This window comes from Tenebrio molitor, chromosome 8 (genome assembly GCF_963966145.1).
Source record: "Tenebrio molitor chromosome 8, icTenMoli1.1, whole genome shotgun sequence".
NCBI classification, from domain to species: Eukaryota; Metazoa; Arthropoda; class Insecta; order Coleoptera; family Tenebrionidae; genus Tenebrio; species Tenebrio molitor.
In genome coordinates, this window is record NC_091053.1 from 8,597,949 (window position 1) to 8,616,663 (window position 18,715).

At 36.2% G+C, this 18,715-nt stretch overlaps 2 protein-coding genes and 1 long non-coding RNA gene across 3 annotated transcripts; 1 reads left to right on the forward strand and 2 right to left on the reverse strand.

Annotated features, from left to right (window-relative positions):
* Nucleotides 1–319: 319 nt before the first annotated feature.
* On the reverse strand, nt 320–1,518 carry LOC138137506 (uncharacterized). The gene is made up of 3 exons (XR_011161764.1): nt 650–1,518; nt 504–603; nt 320–430 (listed from the first exon to the last, which is right to left on the reverse strand). It is a non-coding gene; the product is annotated as an uncharacterized lncRNA (long non-coding RNA).
* Nucleotides 1,519–14,077: 12,559 nt separating this feature from the next.
* Nucleotides 14,078–16,502, reverse strand: LOC138137381 (protein ST7 homolog). The gene has a single exon (XM_069056743.1). The coding sequence runs from the start codon at nt 15,814–15,816 to the stop codon at nt 14,296–14,298; it is 1,521 nt and encodes a 506-aa protein (XP_068912844.1). The 5' UTR covers nt 15,817–16,502; the 3' UTR covers nt 14,078–14,295.
* A 121-nt stretch (nt 16,503–16,623) lies between these two features.
* On the forward strand, nt 16,624–18,648 carry LOC138137379 (nicotinate phosphoribosyltransferase-like). The gene has a single exon (XM_069056742.1). The coding sequence runs from the start codon at nt 16,894–16,896 to the stop codon at nt 18,544–18,546; it is 1,653 nt and encodes a 550-aa protein (XP_068912843.1). The 5' UTR covers nt 16,624–16,893; the 3' UTR covers nt 18,547–18,648.
* Nucleotides 18,649–18,715: the final 67 nt, after the last annotated feature.

Here is an 18,715-nt window from a genome sequence, read left to right on the forward strand (position 1 = left end):
AGATGATAGAGCATCAAACATTTTAGTAGTCTGAAATATTAATGGATAAATTATTGGGTGATTCAAAATGGTTGTGGATAAATATGGCAACTATGTACGAAAATGTATGTGGCAACTACATATATGGATGGGGTATAGATGACATGGCACATTGACTTGACAATTTTCAAAATTGCGAGACTATGAAATGTCAATGAAACGTCAACTCTATCCTACGTACAGAGTTGCCGCATACATTTTCGTACATAGTTGCCATACTTATCCACAATCATTTTGAATCCTCAATATGTCGTCATTTGCTTCTTCTGTTGAAACTTGCCTGATTCAGAAGCATTTGTCCTGCCACACAGAACATGGAAACAATAAGGATGTTCATAGTGGTCATTAGAACCGAACGAACTTTCAAAATGGTGCTTATGTTTCCTTTACTCTAAAATGAATTATTAGAAATTTTAAATAGTCTTAGAAAATTCTTCTAAAACGAGATATTACGAAAGACTTACGTTAAGAAAGAAAAATATCATAGAAGTAGTACACAGAGCACCAAGAATCGTTATTATTGCCATCGTTAGACGCACAATTCGAAGAAGCATATCTATTAACCTGCAAAAAAGTCGTTAAAACCGAAGAAACTAAATATTGCTTTTACCTTTTCATGTAAACGTGATGGTCGATACAAAAACGCAGTTTCTGAGATATTGTACAGTGAAAAGATTCTTGACCACATGCACCTTCAGGATTATCAGAAATTTGTAAAATATGTTCGTTAATGAGAAACATCTGTACGTGCGTCAACAATGTTCCGTAAAACAGAGTTCCGGAGAGCCGAATCGATGAGTATACCACAAAGGGCGCGGTCGAAAAATAAATCCAATCAAGAATTATCGCCCAAGTTCCAAAATGTTTCTCAAAAATTATCGAAACAAGAAACCAATCTTTCTCATCACCAAATATAGGTAACATCGTTACAGCAAAAATTAGCCCAGTACTAAGGAAAACAAAATTCATTTTCAAAAATATCTTCGATTTAGTAACAATTTTTTGTCTTGTTTCGAGACCGGCGCTGTCTTCTGACCAAAAACTGTTTTCAACGTCACTTACTAATTCAAAAACTTTAGGTTCAAGAATTACGGCAAATACCATCGTTACTTGAGCCTAAATACTCGTAAATTATTATTAATTCAATTCTAGGGTGTTTTAGTTACTTACATAAAATGACATCATCATCGTGCAGCTGTATTTGGCAAACAAATCAACAGTAAAGTTATTGACCATGAAGTGAATCTGAATTAACCAAAGAAATGCATGAAAAGTCAAACAAAATGCGTTGTAGAACTTCGTAAATTTGTTGTAGGAAAAATCGATGTAGATTTTCTTCAAAGACACATATGTGTGATCGTTTGGCGAAAATTTGAAACGTAATTGTCTACCGTTGGGGATAATCTTCTTGCGGGACTCCATTGCAACTTGTACACCTCACTAGTAATGGAGCACTTATTGCATTTGCTGTGACCTACCGTCGACTATTCTTTGTTTTATAATTAATGGATTTTATTTATGTTAACGATAATTTAACGACAGTTTTCGAGTTCGTGTTCCATTTAAAATTAAACGAAAACTATTGCTGTAATTACACAGATTAATTGATGAACAACATTATGTTTTTCGTTATGTTCATATTAGTCCAATCAATAGGGACTTTTACGTTGCAAAAGGTACAGAAAAGTTTATACTTGGCAGACATCTTCTATCAGGCATATTATTAATATTGCTGAGTTTGCGACCTTGGGGTTTGCCGCTCGCCCCGCCATATTGGTGAATAGGAGTGAAAAATCACATTTTCGCGATTATTTCATTATCCGTGCGAGATACGTCTATCTAAGTTATTATAAAAAATGTAGAGCATGCAATTCTCTATGGTTTTTGTTCTTTATGTTTTTTGTCAGATCAATAGTTTCGTAGTTACAGCGTGTTGAAATCGAGCATTTTTATTATTTTTGTACTTTTTACTCTTTTCCACACCACCACAGGGGAAGAGCAATAGGGCGCGTTTATTTTTTTACGTGTTGTCCCCAGTAGGGATAGTGTCCACGATGCAGTGGAATTTTCCTGTTTTCTCTTTTACTGTTTTCGATCTCTTTGTGAACATAGACGGACCCGTTTGATCTAGATCGATCGGTATAGATGAGCTGAATTCGTCTCTCTTAAGATGACTACTAGCAAAGTGTCACGTGATGAATACGTCAGAGCACTCAGGCCTTGTTCTTTAGGAGGTAATGCTTTAACTCACTCGAACGGGACTGTATTCTAAAAGAAGTGCAATGTCATATCCCCCCACTTCTTTACCCTTATCTTTATCAATGCTATAAGAACCCTTCAACTTTATTTTTCGGTGATCATTTAATTTCTTCTTCTGTTGGAGCCCAGCAAGGAGATCCTTGCGGTCCTATGATTTTTAGTCTTGCCATTCAACCAATTATTTTATCTTTGAATTCTCAACTTTTTTTTGTAGAAGTAGGTAGTATACAGGGTGTAGAATGGATTTTGGTATCGTGTGTTCCACAAAAAACTCACTCGCAGCAAGCCATGACAAAAGTGAAGTGTGTCTTAGTAGGTATAAACCCTTCACGATTATTTCAAATTCGGACTATCTATGAAAATCTGACATTTTAGTTGGCAGTATTGTGATTTGTCTTAATAAATCTATTTTAGGTTATAATTCAACCGAACACTGCTCCCAAATTGTTACATTTTTTAAATAATTGAACGCATTAGGAACAATAATCGTAAAATTGTAACTGAAATGAAACATACATATTTGTAGGGCAGTTCTGGGTAAATTCTTATTAACTAATTTAATGACGGAATTGACAACAATGCGAATATTTAAAAACGAAACGTCATATGACAGGACCTGACGCCAATCTAACAAAAAATATCGCGTCCTCCTGCGTGTTTAAAATAATCGTGAACGGCATATACGTAGTACCAGATGTGAAATGAACTACTAAAGTAAATTTATAGGTTATCTGTCACAACACTCACAACTCACAATATGATGAAAATTTGTAAGTAACAAATGAACTACTTCCAATGATCCTAAAATCGACATGACCAGTCTATCTATCTCTATAGTCATGGCTTACTGCGAGTGAGTTTTTATTGGAACACACGATACATAAGCACTTTACGTGCAATAGTGAAAATCCTATGATATTGGCTCCCCTAATTAGTTTCCAACAAAACCTTAAACACAAAAGTTGTAGCGTAAAAAAAATGTACCTAAATACTTTTCTAATTAGTTTCTAACACTTTCTGGTTCTGTTAGACAAGAAAAATTAAATATTAAAAATCTACCGATAAAATAGTACCTAATTGCCATGACTCCCGACAACAATAAAGTTCATTTTTTGACAAACGTAACGAGTTTGCTGATTCCTCAAAGAATGAACTCTTTTAACAAAGAAGAAAAAGTTAACTTCGTAAAATGGTATTACTCCGGATTGTCTTTTAGAGACAAGCAAGCAACATTTCCTGTATTCTATCCGGAGCGACATATTCCAAGTTTGACATGTCAAATATCATACATTGTCATCTTTGGTTGTTACCTCGGTTACACTTCCCAGCTATTGTTATTTTGACAAATCCTTTAATTCTTTTTTCCATTATTGTGTACTTCAGGAAAAAACAAATAAGAATTGGGAACCACTTTTAAAACTCTACAACTTTTGTATTTAAAGGTCTGTTCTAAAATAATTAGGGGAGCCAATATCCGAGGATTTTTACTTGTACACGTAAAGTGCCTAGGTATCAAAATCCATTCTACACCCGGTATAAGATGTAAAATTTTGTAAATAGGAGAGAGAATAACTAGAAACCAGTAAGAGACGAATAAAGCGCTCAACAAAAGTGATAGTTATTTTTTCTCTCGCAACAAGACAAGAATAAAGACGTCCAGCACAAATTCTGTCGCAACATTCCAACACAAAACAAAAGGGTTACAGTTCTAACATTTTTGGTCCTTCGAGCCGGATCCAGGGACAATGCATTAAAAAGTGTAACAAAACAAAACATTGGAATCCGAATCAACTCAAGTCGCTGCAGTGAAACAAGCAAACCGTGTGGTCCTCAAATCGGATTCACCGGCTGTGGAACATCAAGGTGACATCGTATCCGCCAGAGATACAAGCAAGCAGTCGAATTCAAGAACAGTTTCTCAAATTGACCCTTGCTGTTCTGGAGACACAGATTTAACAGTCATAAAGGAATTTCAAAATTTAGCACCAAGTATTAAAATTTGTGACCGAAGAAGTTTATTTCTTTTAGGATCTCCAATCTTTGACCAAGGTTTCAAAAACACTGTCGAAAAAACTATAATTACAGTTGAAAATCTTTTAAACAAAGCTGAACTTCTTAGCAGACACGTGACTTATACTTTAAACAAGAACTGTCTTTTCATACCAAAATTTAATTTTTTAATAAGAACAACTCCATTTTGGAAATTTTCTAATTATGTTAATTCAATTGATTCTTTTTTAAAGTCTTTAGAAAGAATACTTAATTTACGTTTAACCGATTTACAATGGTGTCAATCCACTTTACCTGCTTTCCTATCTTCAATTTATGGTGTTAAAAAGCTTGTTTCTCTATTATTAAATTCAAAGGATAATGAGCTTATTATTCACCATTATAATAAAGCGTTAGCAGTCTGGGATGAAGAAAATGAGAACGAAAGACCAACAATCCCACAATTTCAGAAAAATTGGGATAATATCAATATCAAACGAATAATTGCCAATGACTTAGTCTTTAATTCACAATTCACCTAGAGACTTGGCTCGTTTTAAGGCTTTGCAATGCAGAGAATCAGGATATTGGTTACATGCAATACCTTCTCCTAATATTGGTACTCTTTTAGATAACACTTCCTTCCAAGTTTGTATTGGTTTAAGATTAGTCTAAGTTGTTCAAAAAGCAGTAATAGATTTTCCAGACACACTGAAATTAATTCTATTATCAACCGGTCTTTGACTTCTATTCATATTAACTCAACTTTAGAACCAAACAGACTGTCTCGGGATGATGGAAAACGCCCAGATGGGATGAGTTTAGTACCATGGATTAAATAAAGGTCAACCTTTAGTTTGGGACGTTACTATTGTAGATACACTTGCAGAAAGTTACGTTTTGAAAACTTCTGAAGTTTCAGGTTTTGCCACTGAAATGGCTTGCAAACGCAAACATAGCAAATATAGTTCAATTATTTCGTCAAATTACGTACATATTTAATGATTTAGCCTTTGAAACTTTAGGCCCTTGGTGCAAAGAAGCCATCGATTTCATTAATGTCATCGGAAACCGTCTTATTGCGGAATCAGGCGATTCAAAATCAAAGAAATTCCTTTTTGAGAGGATTTTCCTTTCCATTCAAAGTGGAAACGCTGCAAGCATTCGGGGCACTTTTCCAAATTCCGCATTATTATCGGAAATTTTTGTATTATAAAACAAAAATGTTATGTATGTACTATGCCGGCCAAAAAATTTTGGCCGTCATTCTCTGTCAATTCAAAAAAAAAATTGTAATCCGTACTTTATTGTCATCATGATTACCGTCTTGATTATGAATGTTACTTTTTGGGTGGTAAATTTCAAAACTCAAAATTATTTTGTCATTTCTACTACACAGAACGTTTACCTCAGGTTATCTATGTACGATTGCTCTAATTTTGTTTATTCATGTCGGATTTTTGGAATATCTGAGCTTCAAACAGTTTAAATTGATTGTCAAAATGACAAGAATCGAAAGTGGGGTTACGATTCCTAAAGGTTTATTTATAGTCCTACAGAAACTCTAGTGGAACCCGACTTCGGTCGTAAATTTATGTTTGTCACTTGAAAAATAGAATTTTATGCTCCAGCAATAATCCTACTAATAAATGCTAATGAGGGTTGTCAGTTTGGGGTTCGCAATGTTCGCTTCAAGCAGGGATGTTGCAGGTAGTGGTAGTTGTATTTATGACAAAGGTTATTACTTGATAATAAAATCTTATTCTTCGGTTGTTGTTGGTAAATTTACAACCAAAGTCGAATTCCACTAGAGTTTCTGTAGGACTATACACTTTACTTGAATGTCAAGAAAGTGACGGCCAACATTTTTTGGCCGCCATAGTACAGTCGTTGACCAAAATAAAATAGGACAAAGTAAATTTCGATTGTGTAATTCGATATTTTTGCGAAATCCATCTCTTAGGAAACAAAAGTGTCAAAAATAAAAAAACAATTCTGATAAGTGTCATCATTCGACAATATTTCAAAAACTCATACAGTCTGTTTTTTAATCAAAGAACCACAACACCGCAATTTACACCTAAAATAGAGCTGACAACATTGTACACTTTTGACCTAGGGTGAAAAATCTCATCATATAGAAATTGAGGTTATTAGAGATATTAGAAGGGCAGCATGTTAATAAAGTTAACAATAACTAATAACAACTAACTTGAAAGTTTAATAAATGTCTTACTTTGCGAGCCATTTTTAATAATACGTTCAAATTTTAGATGCGAGTTTGCGTACTTTCAAGGACATTAAAAATGACAGGCGTTGGCTGGTATAGCCAACAGATATCATTAAATTTCCTAAATTTAGTAAAATTTTATATTTGCAAACCTAAATCAACAGGTCGTGGTTCTTTGATTAAAAAACAAACTATAATCATTCAATTGAACATAGTGACAGTGACGAGATGACAAGTAAAAAAACACAACCTAACTTTTTGTAAATCAATTGTCAAGTCAAATCAAGTTGTAATCTGAGACACGCCTCAGTTACACTACACAAATCTTTGAATTGTGAAACTGTCTAAGGTAACACTTTGTCCTATTTTATTTTGGTCAACGACTGTACTTAAGTTCATTAATTAAATAGTTTTTATACGATATTTAAAATTACTGCGTTAACTTTGAAAATGTGTTGTGGGTTGCATTTTCAGTTCCGCCCGGCTCATTATCACACATGAAATACCCTGTATACTCCGTAGACTGACAGATTGCACGTTTTTAAATTCTAGTTCCAAAACAGAACGCAGTGAAAAATACTAAACTCTACATCTCAATTGTTTCAAGTTATTTAGGGACCATTGTAGCCTTGCAGATTAATTCCCGCCAAAAGGAAAGCTACGCCTATGATGTTGTTTACAAAATTACAGCTGTCAATCTGAATGAAGTTTCAGTACAAGTACTTTCAATTGTTATAACCTGTTGTTAAAATTATTTATTCTTCGAGTATGAATGATATAACAAATGTTTTGGGCGCTATCCTACTTTTTACCGCGTACACACTACTTTTCTCTGTGTCTGTCAAAAAACGTACTGTGGCGGCCAAAAAATTTTAACCGTCACTATCTTGACATTCATGTAAAGTGTAAATAAACCTTTAGGAACCGTAACCCCACTTGCGATTCTTGTCATTTTGACATGCATAGGTAGGTATTGTTATTCTGACAATCAATTTAAACTGTTTAAAGCTCAGATTATTCCAAAAATCCGACATGAATGAACAAAATTAAATAGATAACCAGAGGTAAACGTCTGTGTAGTAGAAAATGACTAAATAATTTCGAGTTTTGAAATTTACCACCCAAAAAATAGCAATCATAATCAAGACGGTAATCATAGTGACAATAAAGTATGGCTTACAATTTTGTTTTTTGAAGTGACCGAAATTGACGCCAAAATGTTTTGCCCGCCATAGTACAACCTCTCAGTGTAGGTATACGGAGTTTACTTGTTTTGTTTTCGTTAACGTATGGCGTAGCTTCATCTGCTGTCATGCTGTCAAATATTTCGTGAAACAGGAAGTGTGTGGAAGTGGACCACCATCAAAACGAATTTCTGAAACCGTTGAAAGAATTGGGGAAATAATTTAACCTGAACCGAAAACTTCAATTTGTCATTTATAATAACAAATGGAGGTACTTACGATCAAAATGAGATTGTGCATCTGAAGGATTTGTCAACTAGAAAGACAATTTACGTTAAGAGATAGAAAATCGCGGCCTATTTGACCACAAATCCTTTTGAACACACGTTACTTCTGATCGTAAGTAGGGGAAGTTGTAAAGCGTACGAAGCCCCACCAATTTTTTTGACCTTGACCTCTAAGCCCCTCCCCTTTAGTCTTGACCTGGTCCCCACCACTTGTCATTGGCCTCGAGGCCTCACCCCTTGACCTCGATGTCCAAGGGGGAGGAGCTTAGAGGTCAAGGCCAAAAAAGTGGTGGGGTTCGTGCGCTCTTCAACTCCCCCTACTAAGGTAACGGAACAATATGTATGCGTTTATTTCCTACTCTGAACAAAAGACATAAATCAAGTAACAACAGGCTAAAACGCTAAAAGGCATCTTTCTGCGTTGATAGGTACTGTTTTAATGGGACTCTAAGAGGTCTATTATTAATATTTCCACAATTTAACAAATCTACGTTTCCCGACCATAAAATTTCAATAGAACTCAGATCGGGTGGTTTTAGACAATACAGAAAATAAAGGTTGTAAAAAACGTAATTAGGTACCCTAAAACCAGCGGCGGCTCATCGGGTAGGGCAATGCTGACCTAGGAATGTATTTGAAAAGAACAGAATTAAAAACAGTTCAGGCACCTTTTCAATTTTCAATTAGCTAGAAGATCTGGGCAAGGACGCAGACGAACAACAACAGCTCAACGGGATCGTTTTCTGCTTTTACAGTCGTTGAGACACAGGACTCTGACTGCTCCAGCTTTGCAAGTTATGACTTTAGGAAGATATCAGTTCCAAATTAGTGCAAATACCTACTATTAGAAGAAGACTTGCTGAACACGATTTAAGGGCCAGGATACCAGCAAGGGGCCCACAGTTGACAGCTGTTTGCCCAAAATCACGTTGATTGGGAATTGGATCAATGGAGGTTAGTAATGTGCTCTGACGATACGAGTCCAGATTTTGCCTGGATCACAGTGACAGACGTGTGCGGGTGAACCGATGCTCAGGAGAAAGATATACTCAATGTAACATTATCCCGAAAGTCAATTCGACGCTCGGACAGAGTTGGTGGTGCTAGAAAGAGGAAACCGAAATGCGGCAACGTACCATCGGTGGACATTAAAACCTGGGACATCCAAAAAATTTTCATTGTGTATCAAACTTTCGCTTTGTCGCAAATTGGCAGATTAGCTATTGTCACACTGACATCACTCTTTGCAATCAACTCTTACCCCGTCGAGTTTCAATGTTTTTTTGTTACCTACCTGTCCTGACCGCCAAAAAACCGATTCTTGAATAATTACCAACCATTTAATTGGGAAAACAAACAATATCATTCAGTATGAAATAAACTAAACTTTAACTTGATGGTTTTGACAAATAAACGTCATTCACCCCGTCATAATTTTTATAACCTTTTCGTAAAAAACCAAATTTAACCGATACAAATTTTGTAATTTTTGACTTTATACAACTGTCATCTTGTCCCATCTTTTAATGTCCACCGATGGTACATTACCAATATTCTGGAACCTCATATTGTCCCATTCCGACCATTTATTGGGATGACTTTATTTTTATGCATGACTAGCTGACCCGGTGCACTTCGTATCACCTACAATCGCTGTTCGTTAGCCTCGCTAAAACTCAAAAACGGTTTCACCGATTTGAATATTTTTTTTGTAACATTTTGATTAGCTAGAATCAAGCCTAATCAACCTTACAACTTCAATTCATTGAGATCAATAGTACTGGCTATATTTTATACGGTTTGAATTTCGTTTGGTTATTAAATGAAACTTGTTTACAATTCCAATGAATTTGATGTCTTTTATGTACATGAAATATAAATACAATTGGTACCACTGTAATCTAAACGAATTTCTGATTTCCGGTTGTCAGCTTTGACAGAGTTGACAGGCGAATTTGACGTTTACGTGGTATCATTCTTACCAAATTAGAAGAAGAGTGGTCGATCCGGAGGGTAACCCAATATTATAACATCGCGAAGAGGTGACTCGACAGACGTCTTGTCCAAATTTCAATACCTGAATTTGTTTGTGATCGTTTTGTGAATTTGTGAAAAGCTATTGGAAATGTGTAAACAAAGTAAAAATGAGGAATTTTACATGGGAGATGAATTCTATCGGCAGTATTCTACACTGCTGAAATGCTGGAAATGTGTGATGTGCCTGGAATGTGATCGAATTGGAACCATGCGGTTTTGTTATAGAATTTAAGTCACAGAATTTCATGTCCAAACTAATTATTTATTTTCTTCCATTAAATTTGAAATCACAATGAATCTCAAGCAGTTTTCTTGGGTGATTCAAAATGATTATGAATAAGTATTGTAACTATGTACGAAAATTTATGTAGCAACTGTGTGAATGGGATAGAGTTGACATTTGTATGACATTTCATCAGCGTGCATTTGATTTTTTAAATTTCATTACACATTGATTTGACAACTTTCAAAATTACGCGACTATGAACTGTGAAAAAATGTCAACTCTATCCCACCCACACAGTTGCCACATAAATTTTTGTACATAGTTGCCAGATTTATCCACAATTATTTTGAATCACCCAATATTTACATTTCGATTTCGATTGCAAGATCGATGTTCAAGCAAACAATCCGATTGGTTTGATTCCCAATTTTACAATCAGCTGTCACATGACATTTGTGCATGTAGGCAAATAAATTGGAATAGAAATAAAACAACTACTAATTTGTAATTTTATTTTAATTTACTGGATGGCGTTTTTCCAGATTTTTCTTCAAATCTTCCAAGTTTTTTTTCAATTGAAAAGCAAATATGTAGCTCCTATCGTCAGTTATGATCGAAAGTGCATACAAAAATTATAATTTTTGAAATTTGTCCGAATTTTCCGACTTTGCTTTGTAATTGTCCCAATTTTTTTTCCGAAAACTTACCCAGAACCCTAACAAACAAAACCAAAAAAGAATTAGGCATAGCCATCGTTCGAATCCTGAGTTATGGTCTTGAGTTCATACAAAAAAGCACTTTCAGTTTTCGCCGAATTATTTTAATTTAGTTTTCCCAGATTTTTCTCCAAATCTTCCAGATTTTTTTTCTACTGAAAACATTCAATTGAGTTATTTCCATCCAGGGGCATATCGAACAAAAAAAAAGAATTAATCAAATATGTCGTTCCTGTCGTCAGTTATGATCGAGAATGCATACAAAAATTATAATTTTTGCAGTTTGTCCGAATTTTTCGAATTTCCTTTGTAATTGTCCCAATTTTTTTTTCTGAAAACTTTTTCACGACTATAACAAACAGAACAAAAAAAATATATGCATATCCATCACAAAAAAGCACTTTCAGTTTTTCCCGAATTTTCCAATTTTCCGGGCAACTTTTCCAATTTTTCTTTACATAAAAACCTCATACGGATTATTACGAACATTAAAAAAAAAAATTAGCCAAATCGTTCCAGCCGTTCCCACAGAAAAAAGCACTTTCAGTTTTTCCCGAATTTTCCAATTTTCCGGGCAACTTTTCCGATTTTTTTTTCTTTTTAAACCACCCCTGAAGTAAAGCGAACAAAATAAAAAAATAAATATTCAAATCGGTCAAGCCGTTTTTGAGTTTTAGCGAGACTAACGAACGGCGATTCATTTTTATATACAGTACGAGTATATCCCCGGATTGAGTTTACAAGAGGAAAAAAATTTTTATTTTTGATTTGACGCAAAAACTTCAGAGGAATAACATTTTTTGCTTCATCTGAAACCCCCATTTCCGTTATTAAAATCTCAGTATTGATACACTGTATTCTTAAATTAACATTTTTTGTTCAAATTTTTATGTTATAAATTTTATTACAATTGGCCTGGTTTTTTGACAAACAACTTATTACGGTTGCAAAATGTTGTCTTTAGAACAAAGAATTTATTTAATCCAATGTTGGACCGGTTTTTGTCACATAATTACAAAATTTAATGAAAAATTTCCCAACAGTTATGTATCAGGCATGGGTGTTCAGAAGCTTAAACTTCGATACAGGGTTGAATGATATACAGAAAACGGCGCATACTTAATAGAATAGTTTTATATTCAATTATCATTTGATTTTTTCAAAAAAAAAGGAAAATATTTTTTCTGCATTTTCTTTCATTTTAATGTTAAGTCTTCCTCTGTGTTGAAAAAGACTTTTTAATAACAGAAATGGGGGTTTCAGATGAAGCAAAAAATGTTATTCCTCTGAAGTTTTTGCGTAAAATCAAAAATAAAAATGTTTTCCCTCTTGTAAACTCAATCCGGGGACATACTGTATATAGATAATGGTCGACCGCACGTTGCGGGAATACCTAGTGCTGCATTATTTCCGTGAGGTCGAAATTGGGCAAATGCAATGACCAGCAAGGAGTTCAGACCTAAACCTCATCGAGTAATTGTGGGATCCTACAGATAAAAGAGTTAGAAGGTTACCAAATCCACCAACAACTCTTCATCAGCTGTCTTTGGGTCTAACTCAAGTTTGAGAAGAAATTAAGCAAAGAGTTATACAAAACCTCATTTTAAGCATGAGACAATGTTATGCAGCCGTAATAAAGGCACGGGGTGCCAACACGCACTATTAAATGTTAAATTTCTATCTTTTCTCCGAATTTGAGTTTTTTAATTTTTTTGTTTTCTTCATTTCTTTGTTGTGTTCTGATTATTGTAGTGTATTACTTTTATAAATCTACTTCTTTAATACTTTATTTCCACCTTCTAAGTAAATGACACTTTATAGGTATTTGTGGTAACTAAGTAAATGGGTAATTACAGGCAGAGCCCTGTAATATTTAACAGGCACGTAGAAGAGACCCGTAATAGTTATTACAAGTCTCATCAAAAAATAAATAATCAAAACTATGTTTATTACAAACACAAACAAATTTAACTATCAATTGTTGCATTACATACGTTAATAATGCATTTTGATCCGTTTCGGAAGTATTTTCATATCGCTCCTGGGATCAAATCAGTAGAGAGCCGCACTTGCAGCGTTGGTAATTCCGTGATTATTTTCTTGCATTTCAAGAAAATCGCCTTCAAAGTCTTCATCGGGCATTAAAGCCATTCTTTCTTTTCTTTCTTTTTGCAACAAATTTCACAAAACTTCTGACAGTATTTTTGTTGTTTATCTCAACACCATGACGACGTAGGTATAATTGCCTCACCGCCTTTCATTACAAAATTTTTATAAACATAAATAACAATTAAAAAACGAAATTTAAAGGCTGAAGGTGGAAATAAAAGTTTGTATGCAACTCGCTTAGCAATTAATCTTTACTGGGCTTACTGGCTTATGGGACTCGCTCCTTACGTCGCTCGTCCAACAAGTGCCAGCGCGCCCGTAAAGATTAATTTACTAAGCTTGTCACATAAATAACTATTACAGTTCGAAATGTTGTAACTGGAAATAAATTTTGGCTCAAAAACACGAGTTTTGAAATTATGCGATAATTTTAGAGGGCAGTATATTTTTATAGTAGGTTTTTCCGCGTTCTTATGAGAATTAATAAAAAACACCAATACATATTTCGACAGAAATATGAAATAAGAGCTTACCAAATAATGTTTGAAGCAAATGCTAACGAAAATGAAGTAGGAAAATATTCAATTGGGTGCCGACCCAGTTCAAATGGTTACGAGCCGCCACTGGCTAAAACATAATAAAATTAACAACCACAAAAACTTGATTTTGCACCTTAAGTTATGAAATCTGTTTTTTTTTTAATTCAAGATAAACGTCTGTGCCATTTTACGACGAACAAGAATACATTTCCAGTTTAATAATAATTGTTTAAAAAACAATTCATTTACTTAATTTAGCTTGCAATGCCAATGACCGTCATTTATTGTGGAACAACAGAACAATATCCATCAAAACATCAACTTTACGATAGCTTTCGCCGAAGAGAAATAAGTGATTTTGACAGAATTACTTCAGAAAGGCAAATTTCGTCGTCCAAACTTTTCGGTCTAAATGCTAACCGGAACGGACCAGGGAAATGGGTTTTCATCTAAACGAGTAAATTAATTCAGTGTCATTTATTCATATAATCACAAATTTTCTTTGATAAGTACGTGAACACGCATTTTGACAAAAACAATAGTAATAAAAATAAAATCGGTAATAAAAAGCTCACAATCGATAACATAATATATACTGACTTTGAAAATAATTTAAAAAACACCTATACATTAAAACCATTTAGCAAAACACCTACCAACGAAGATTTTTGTGTCAAGAATTAAATCCTCGACAATTGTTGCAACAAATTGAACGGCATCACACTATCGATTTTTTCAAATAGATAATAAACCGGGACAGAGAGCCAACCGAGGACAGCTTTGGCAATAACACCCATCGGTTCGGGATACTGATGAGTCAACAGAGTCAGGAGCGCCGTAAAGGAACACAACCCAGCGGTGAAAATAATAAAAAATGGCAACTCTTTCTTTGGATAGACCGATACTTCGTGGAACGACGGCAACAACTCTCGGTCGGCGCACTCGGTACACGTGGGGTACGGGTAGAACAAGTGCCCCCTTTCGAGCGGATACGGCAGCATCCTGAAAGTACCTTCCCAAGTGCAGTGGAGCAGATTCAGCGCCCCATCAACCGCCTTCCAATGGGCCAAGTGAAAAAACGCGTAAGCGATGGCTTCAGAGTCGCCCCGTTTCAACACGTGCTCTGGGGGCAGAATCAGAGGCTTCATTTCTAGCAAGTACTTGGGAACGTGGGGATTGAATTCCACCGCTCGATGGATAGCCTCGACGGCCGCCATTTCAGCCGTATTCAACCCCCTTTTGCTGGCAATATCGGGCGAAAATTTATCGGCAACTAGTCGAGCCTTCAGTAAGGCCGCAGTGTAGCAAATTGTTGCAGATTTCGGTAACGAAATGTCGTCGTATTTTGCCAAGACGGCCTGGACGTCGGCGTACGCCTGCATTTCCAACAGCGCCTCGATCAGATTCTCGTGAATGTTCAAAACGTTCATGATTGGAGGAACCTCTTTGGTCAAATCGCGGAACATTTTGACCGCTTCTTTCAGTTTTCCCAGCCTCCGAGCACACATCGCCAATCTTCTCTTGATGTAAATCAGTACGTTAGTGTCTCGCCTGTGCTGCGCTTCCATCAAACTGCCCTGATGTTGCATCGTCTGTGACTTCCTGTAATTTGTCTCGGCCACCTTCAACGCCTGTTTCAGTATCTTCTCCGCGTCGGTGATCGTCGTGGCTTCTTCTTCGGCCAAGAGTATGTACGCTGGCGCACACTCTGCGCTCTTTTCCAGAGCACTGTGCGCCGCTTTTATCCGCACCATCGGATTTCTCTCCCTCCATGCGGTCTGCATGATCTCGTACTCCGCCTTTCCTGCGTCTGCCTCGCACGTGAAAAAAGTCTGGTGGTCTTGAGCTGATAGGTTCATGTCGTAGTAAGTGAGTGGTTCTTTGTTCGTGGCCCAATAAAACCTCTGATATTCAGCACCTCTGTACAGATTTAATGGGTTCCGCCACACTTTACATTCTGGGACATTATTCTGAGAACTAGTCGAGCTGCTATTTGAACTTCCGTTCTCGCTGTTTTCCCCACTGTTGATCCAAGGGCTGATGTGGTTCAGTGAAATCTGTTCGATAAAACTAGTCCCATATTTGCGGAAATACCACCACTCAAAAATTAAAATCAAACCGGAAATTAACGACGACGTTCCAGTCAAAGCTACGTAGAATTTTGGTGTGAGGGTGCTCAGGAACATAGTGGAATCCCACATTTTGAGACAATAACAAATTTTTGAGGTTAAATCGGAACACAACTGATTTTCGACTAGATTTTACAAGCCATCACTTAGATTTTTATGTTTCAGAGGTTTTTACTCAAGTGGTCATTAATGCAACTACGTTTTCTGTTAAGTAACTGTAATTTTGGACAATTTTGGATTGTCTAGATTTTGACGTTTGATGAGGTTTCACACTTTTGACATTTGACATTTAAAGGTTACACGAGATATGCAGAACCGTACTCATGATTTTACAAAACTTTTAATTTTGTAAATCTAATAAAATCATCAAAATAGAAAAATAGTGATAGTAATAAAATCTTTTAAACAATCGTCCTGTTTAATTTGAGTTTTTCCACAACTGTATTATATTATGCGAGGAGAAACTGTACAAAAACAAAGTAAACCCCAATACTTTCTTCAATTATTTGGAACAATTTGGTGCCATCATTCATTTTCCTCAAAATGTATATCCATAACATTATATCTCCATTTTAATAAATGAAATGAGACATATTTTTCCCAAATTACAAATAATTCCTTTCTTACAAGTGCATACTAAGAGAACCAGATCTAAATTATGTACCTCTGTATGTATTCACTTTTGATGTCCCACAACGTCTCTTGTACTTTTTCTAATTTCAAAGTTTCAATCACAATTTTTTTTAATACACCCATGGTGTCATTTATTAAATTTGACAGAATACAAATAAATACTAAAAAGAATAATACCAACTTACCAACTTAAAACATCCAACAGTAACTTTATATTTATCAATAATTCGATACGTGGTTATTTATACGACAAGATAAAAAATTAAAACATTGATCGAGGTAATTGCAAAAGTTTTTTAATGCCAAACAACAGATTACAGTCTTATTATTTTTCGATTGGACCCTTATCTGTAGCTTGTGACATATAAATACCGCTACCAACCCAACGATTGCGTGACATTACCAACACTACAGTCACCTCCAAAAATGTAATAACTTTGAAATTTTAAAACAGGATAAATTTAAATAATGTGATTTTGTCAAGTGTTAAAGTTGAATTGGATCAAATCAAGAATCATGTCTCGTGTGACGAACGGTTCCGTATCTCCCGAAAAGAGGTTAGGACAAAATTGTATAGTGCAACCCCTTTTGACCGACTTGTATCAAATAACGATGGCTTACGCTTATTGGAAATCAGGCAAAACTGAATCCCACGCTGTTTTTGATTTGTTCTTCCGCAAGAACCCGTTTCAAGGCGAATTCACTGTCTTTGCAGGCCTAGAGGAATGTGTCAAGTTCCTTGACAAGTTTTCCTATTCCAAGAGCGATATCGATTACCTCAGACAGATTCTTCCGCCGACTATCGAAGAAGATTTCTACAAGTATCTGGCAAACCTGAATGCAAAGGAAGTCACACTGTATGCAGTCAAAGAAGGAACAGTCATATTCCCCAGAATACCGATGCTACGTGTTGAAGGCCCACTCATTATAGTTCAACTCCTGGAAACCACACTTTTGAATCTGGTAAATTACGCAAGTTTAATCGCGACGAACGCGTCCAGATATCGAATGGCTGCTGGTAAATTGAAATTATATGAATTCGGGCTCAGAAGAGCACAGGGCCCAGATGGAGGACTGTCAGCTTCAAGATACTCATATATAGGAGGATTCGACGGGACTAGCAACGTCCTAGCTGGGAAGTTGTTCAATATTCCAGTGAAAGGCACTCACGCCCATTCTTACGTGACCTCGTTTAACAGTTTAGACGAGCTTACCGTTCGAAACTTGGCCCCAAAAGGTGGCGGAAAAGCTATGGATTTTGTTGATCTAGCCACAAAGTGGCGCGAGAGGCTGGTCGCAGTATTCAGTGTCATGTTGTCAGAGGCTAATGATGGTGAATTCGCCGCTTTTATCTCGTTCGCCATAGCTTTTCCCAACGGATTTCTCTCCCTCGTCGACACTTACGATGTCAAGAAGAGCGGTTTGTTGAATTTCAGCGCGGTAGCTCTAACGTTGTACGACTTGGGCTACGAACCCTTAGGCATCCGTCTGGACAGCGGAGATCTCGCGTATCTCTCCGTCATTGCACGCAACGTCTTTGCGAAAATCAGCAGAGAATTCAAGCGTCCAGGCTTTGCCAACTTGCTAATCATGGCGTCCAACGACATCAACGAAGAGACGATTCTCAGCTTGAACGAGCAAGGACACGAGATCGACGCTTTCGGCATCGGGACCCATTTGGTCACTTGTCAGAAACAACCAGCACTGGGCGGCGTCTTCAAAATGGTAGAAATCAACGGTCGAGCTAGAATCAAACTAAGTCACGACGTGGCCAAAGTCACCATTCCCGGAAAAAAAGAAGCGTACAGGCTGTACGGAGAGAACGGAAACGCGTTGATCGATCTGCTCCAAATATCCTCCGAAGCTGCACCAGAGGTGGGGAAAAAGGTGCTGTGTAGGCACCCGTTCCAAGAGGCGAAACGCGCATTTGTCATACCTTCGAAAGTCGAGCCGTTGCTGCAGTTGTACTGGAAGGACGGAGAGATCTGCCAGCCTTTACCCAACATGCAAGAGATCAAGGAACAAGTCGTCAACAGTTTGAAGATATTGAGGCCGGACATAAGGAGGACTCTGAATCCTACTCCTTACAAAGTTTCCGTTAGTGATAACTTGTACCATTATTTGCACAACTTGTGGCTAGAAAATGCCCCCATAGGGGAGTTGTCCTAGATAAAATACCGGTATTTTGTACTATATTTTCTAACATTTTATTATGCTTTTATTTTATGCACACAATTTTTATTAATAGATTATATTACAAGTTAAATGTGACATCGTTTTTGAATTTCTCTTTAATTCCTCCAGTGAAAAACGTCGATTTCGTCAAAATAACTTTTTG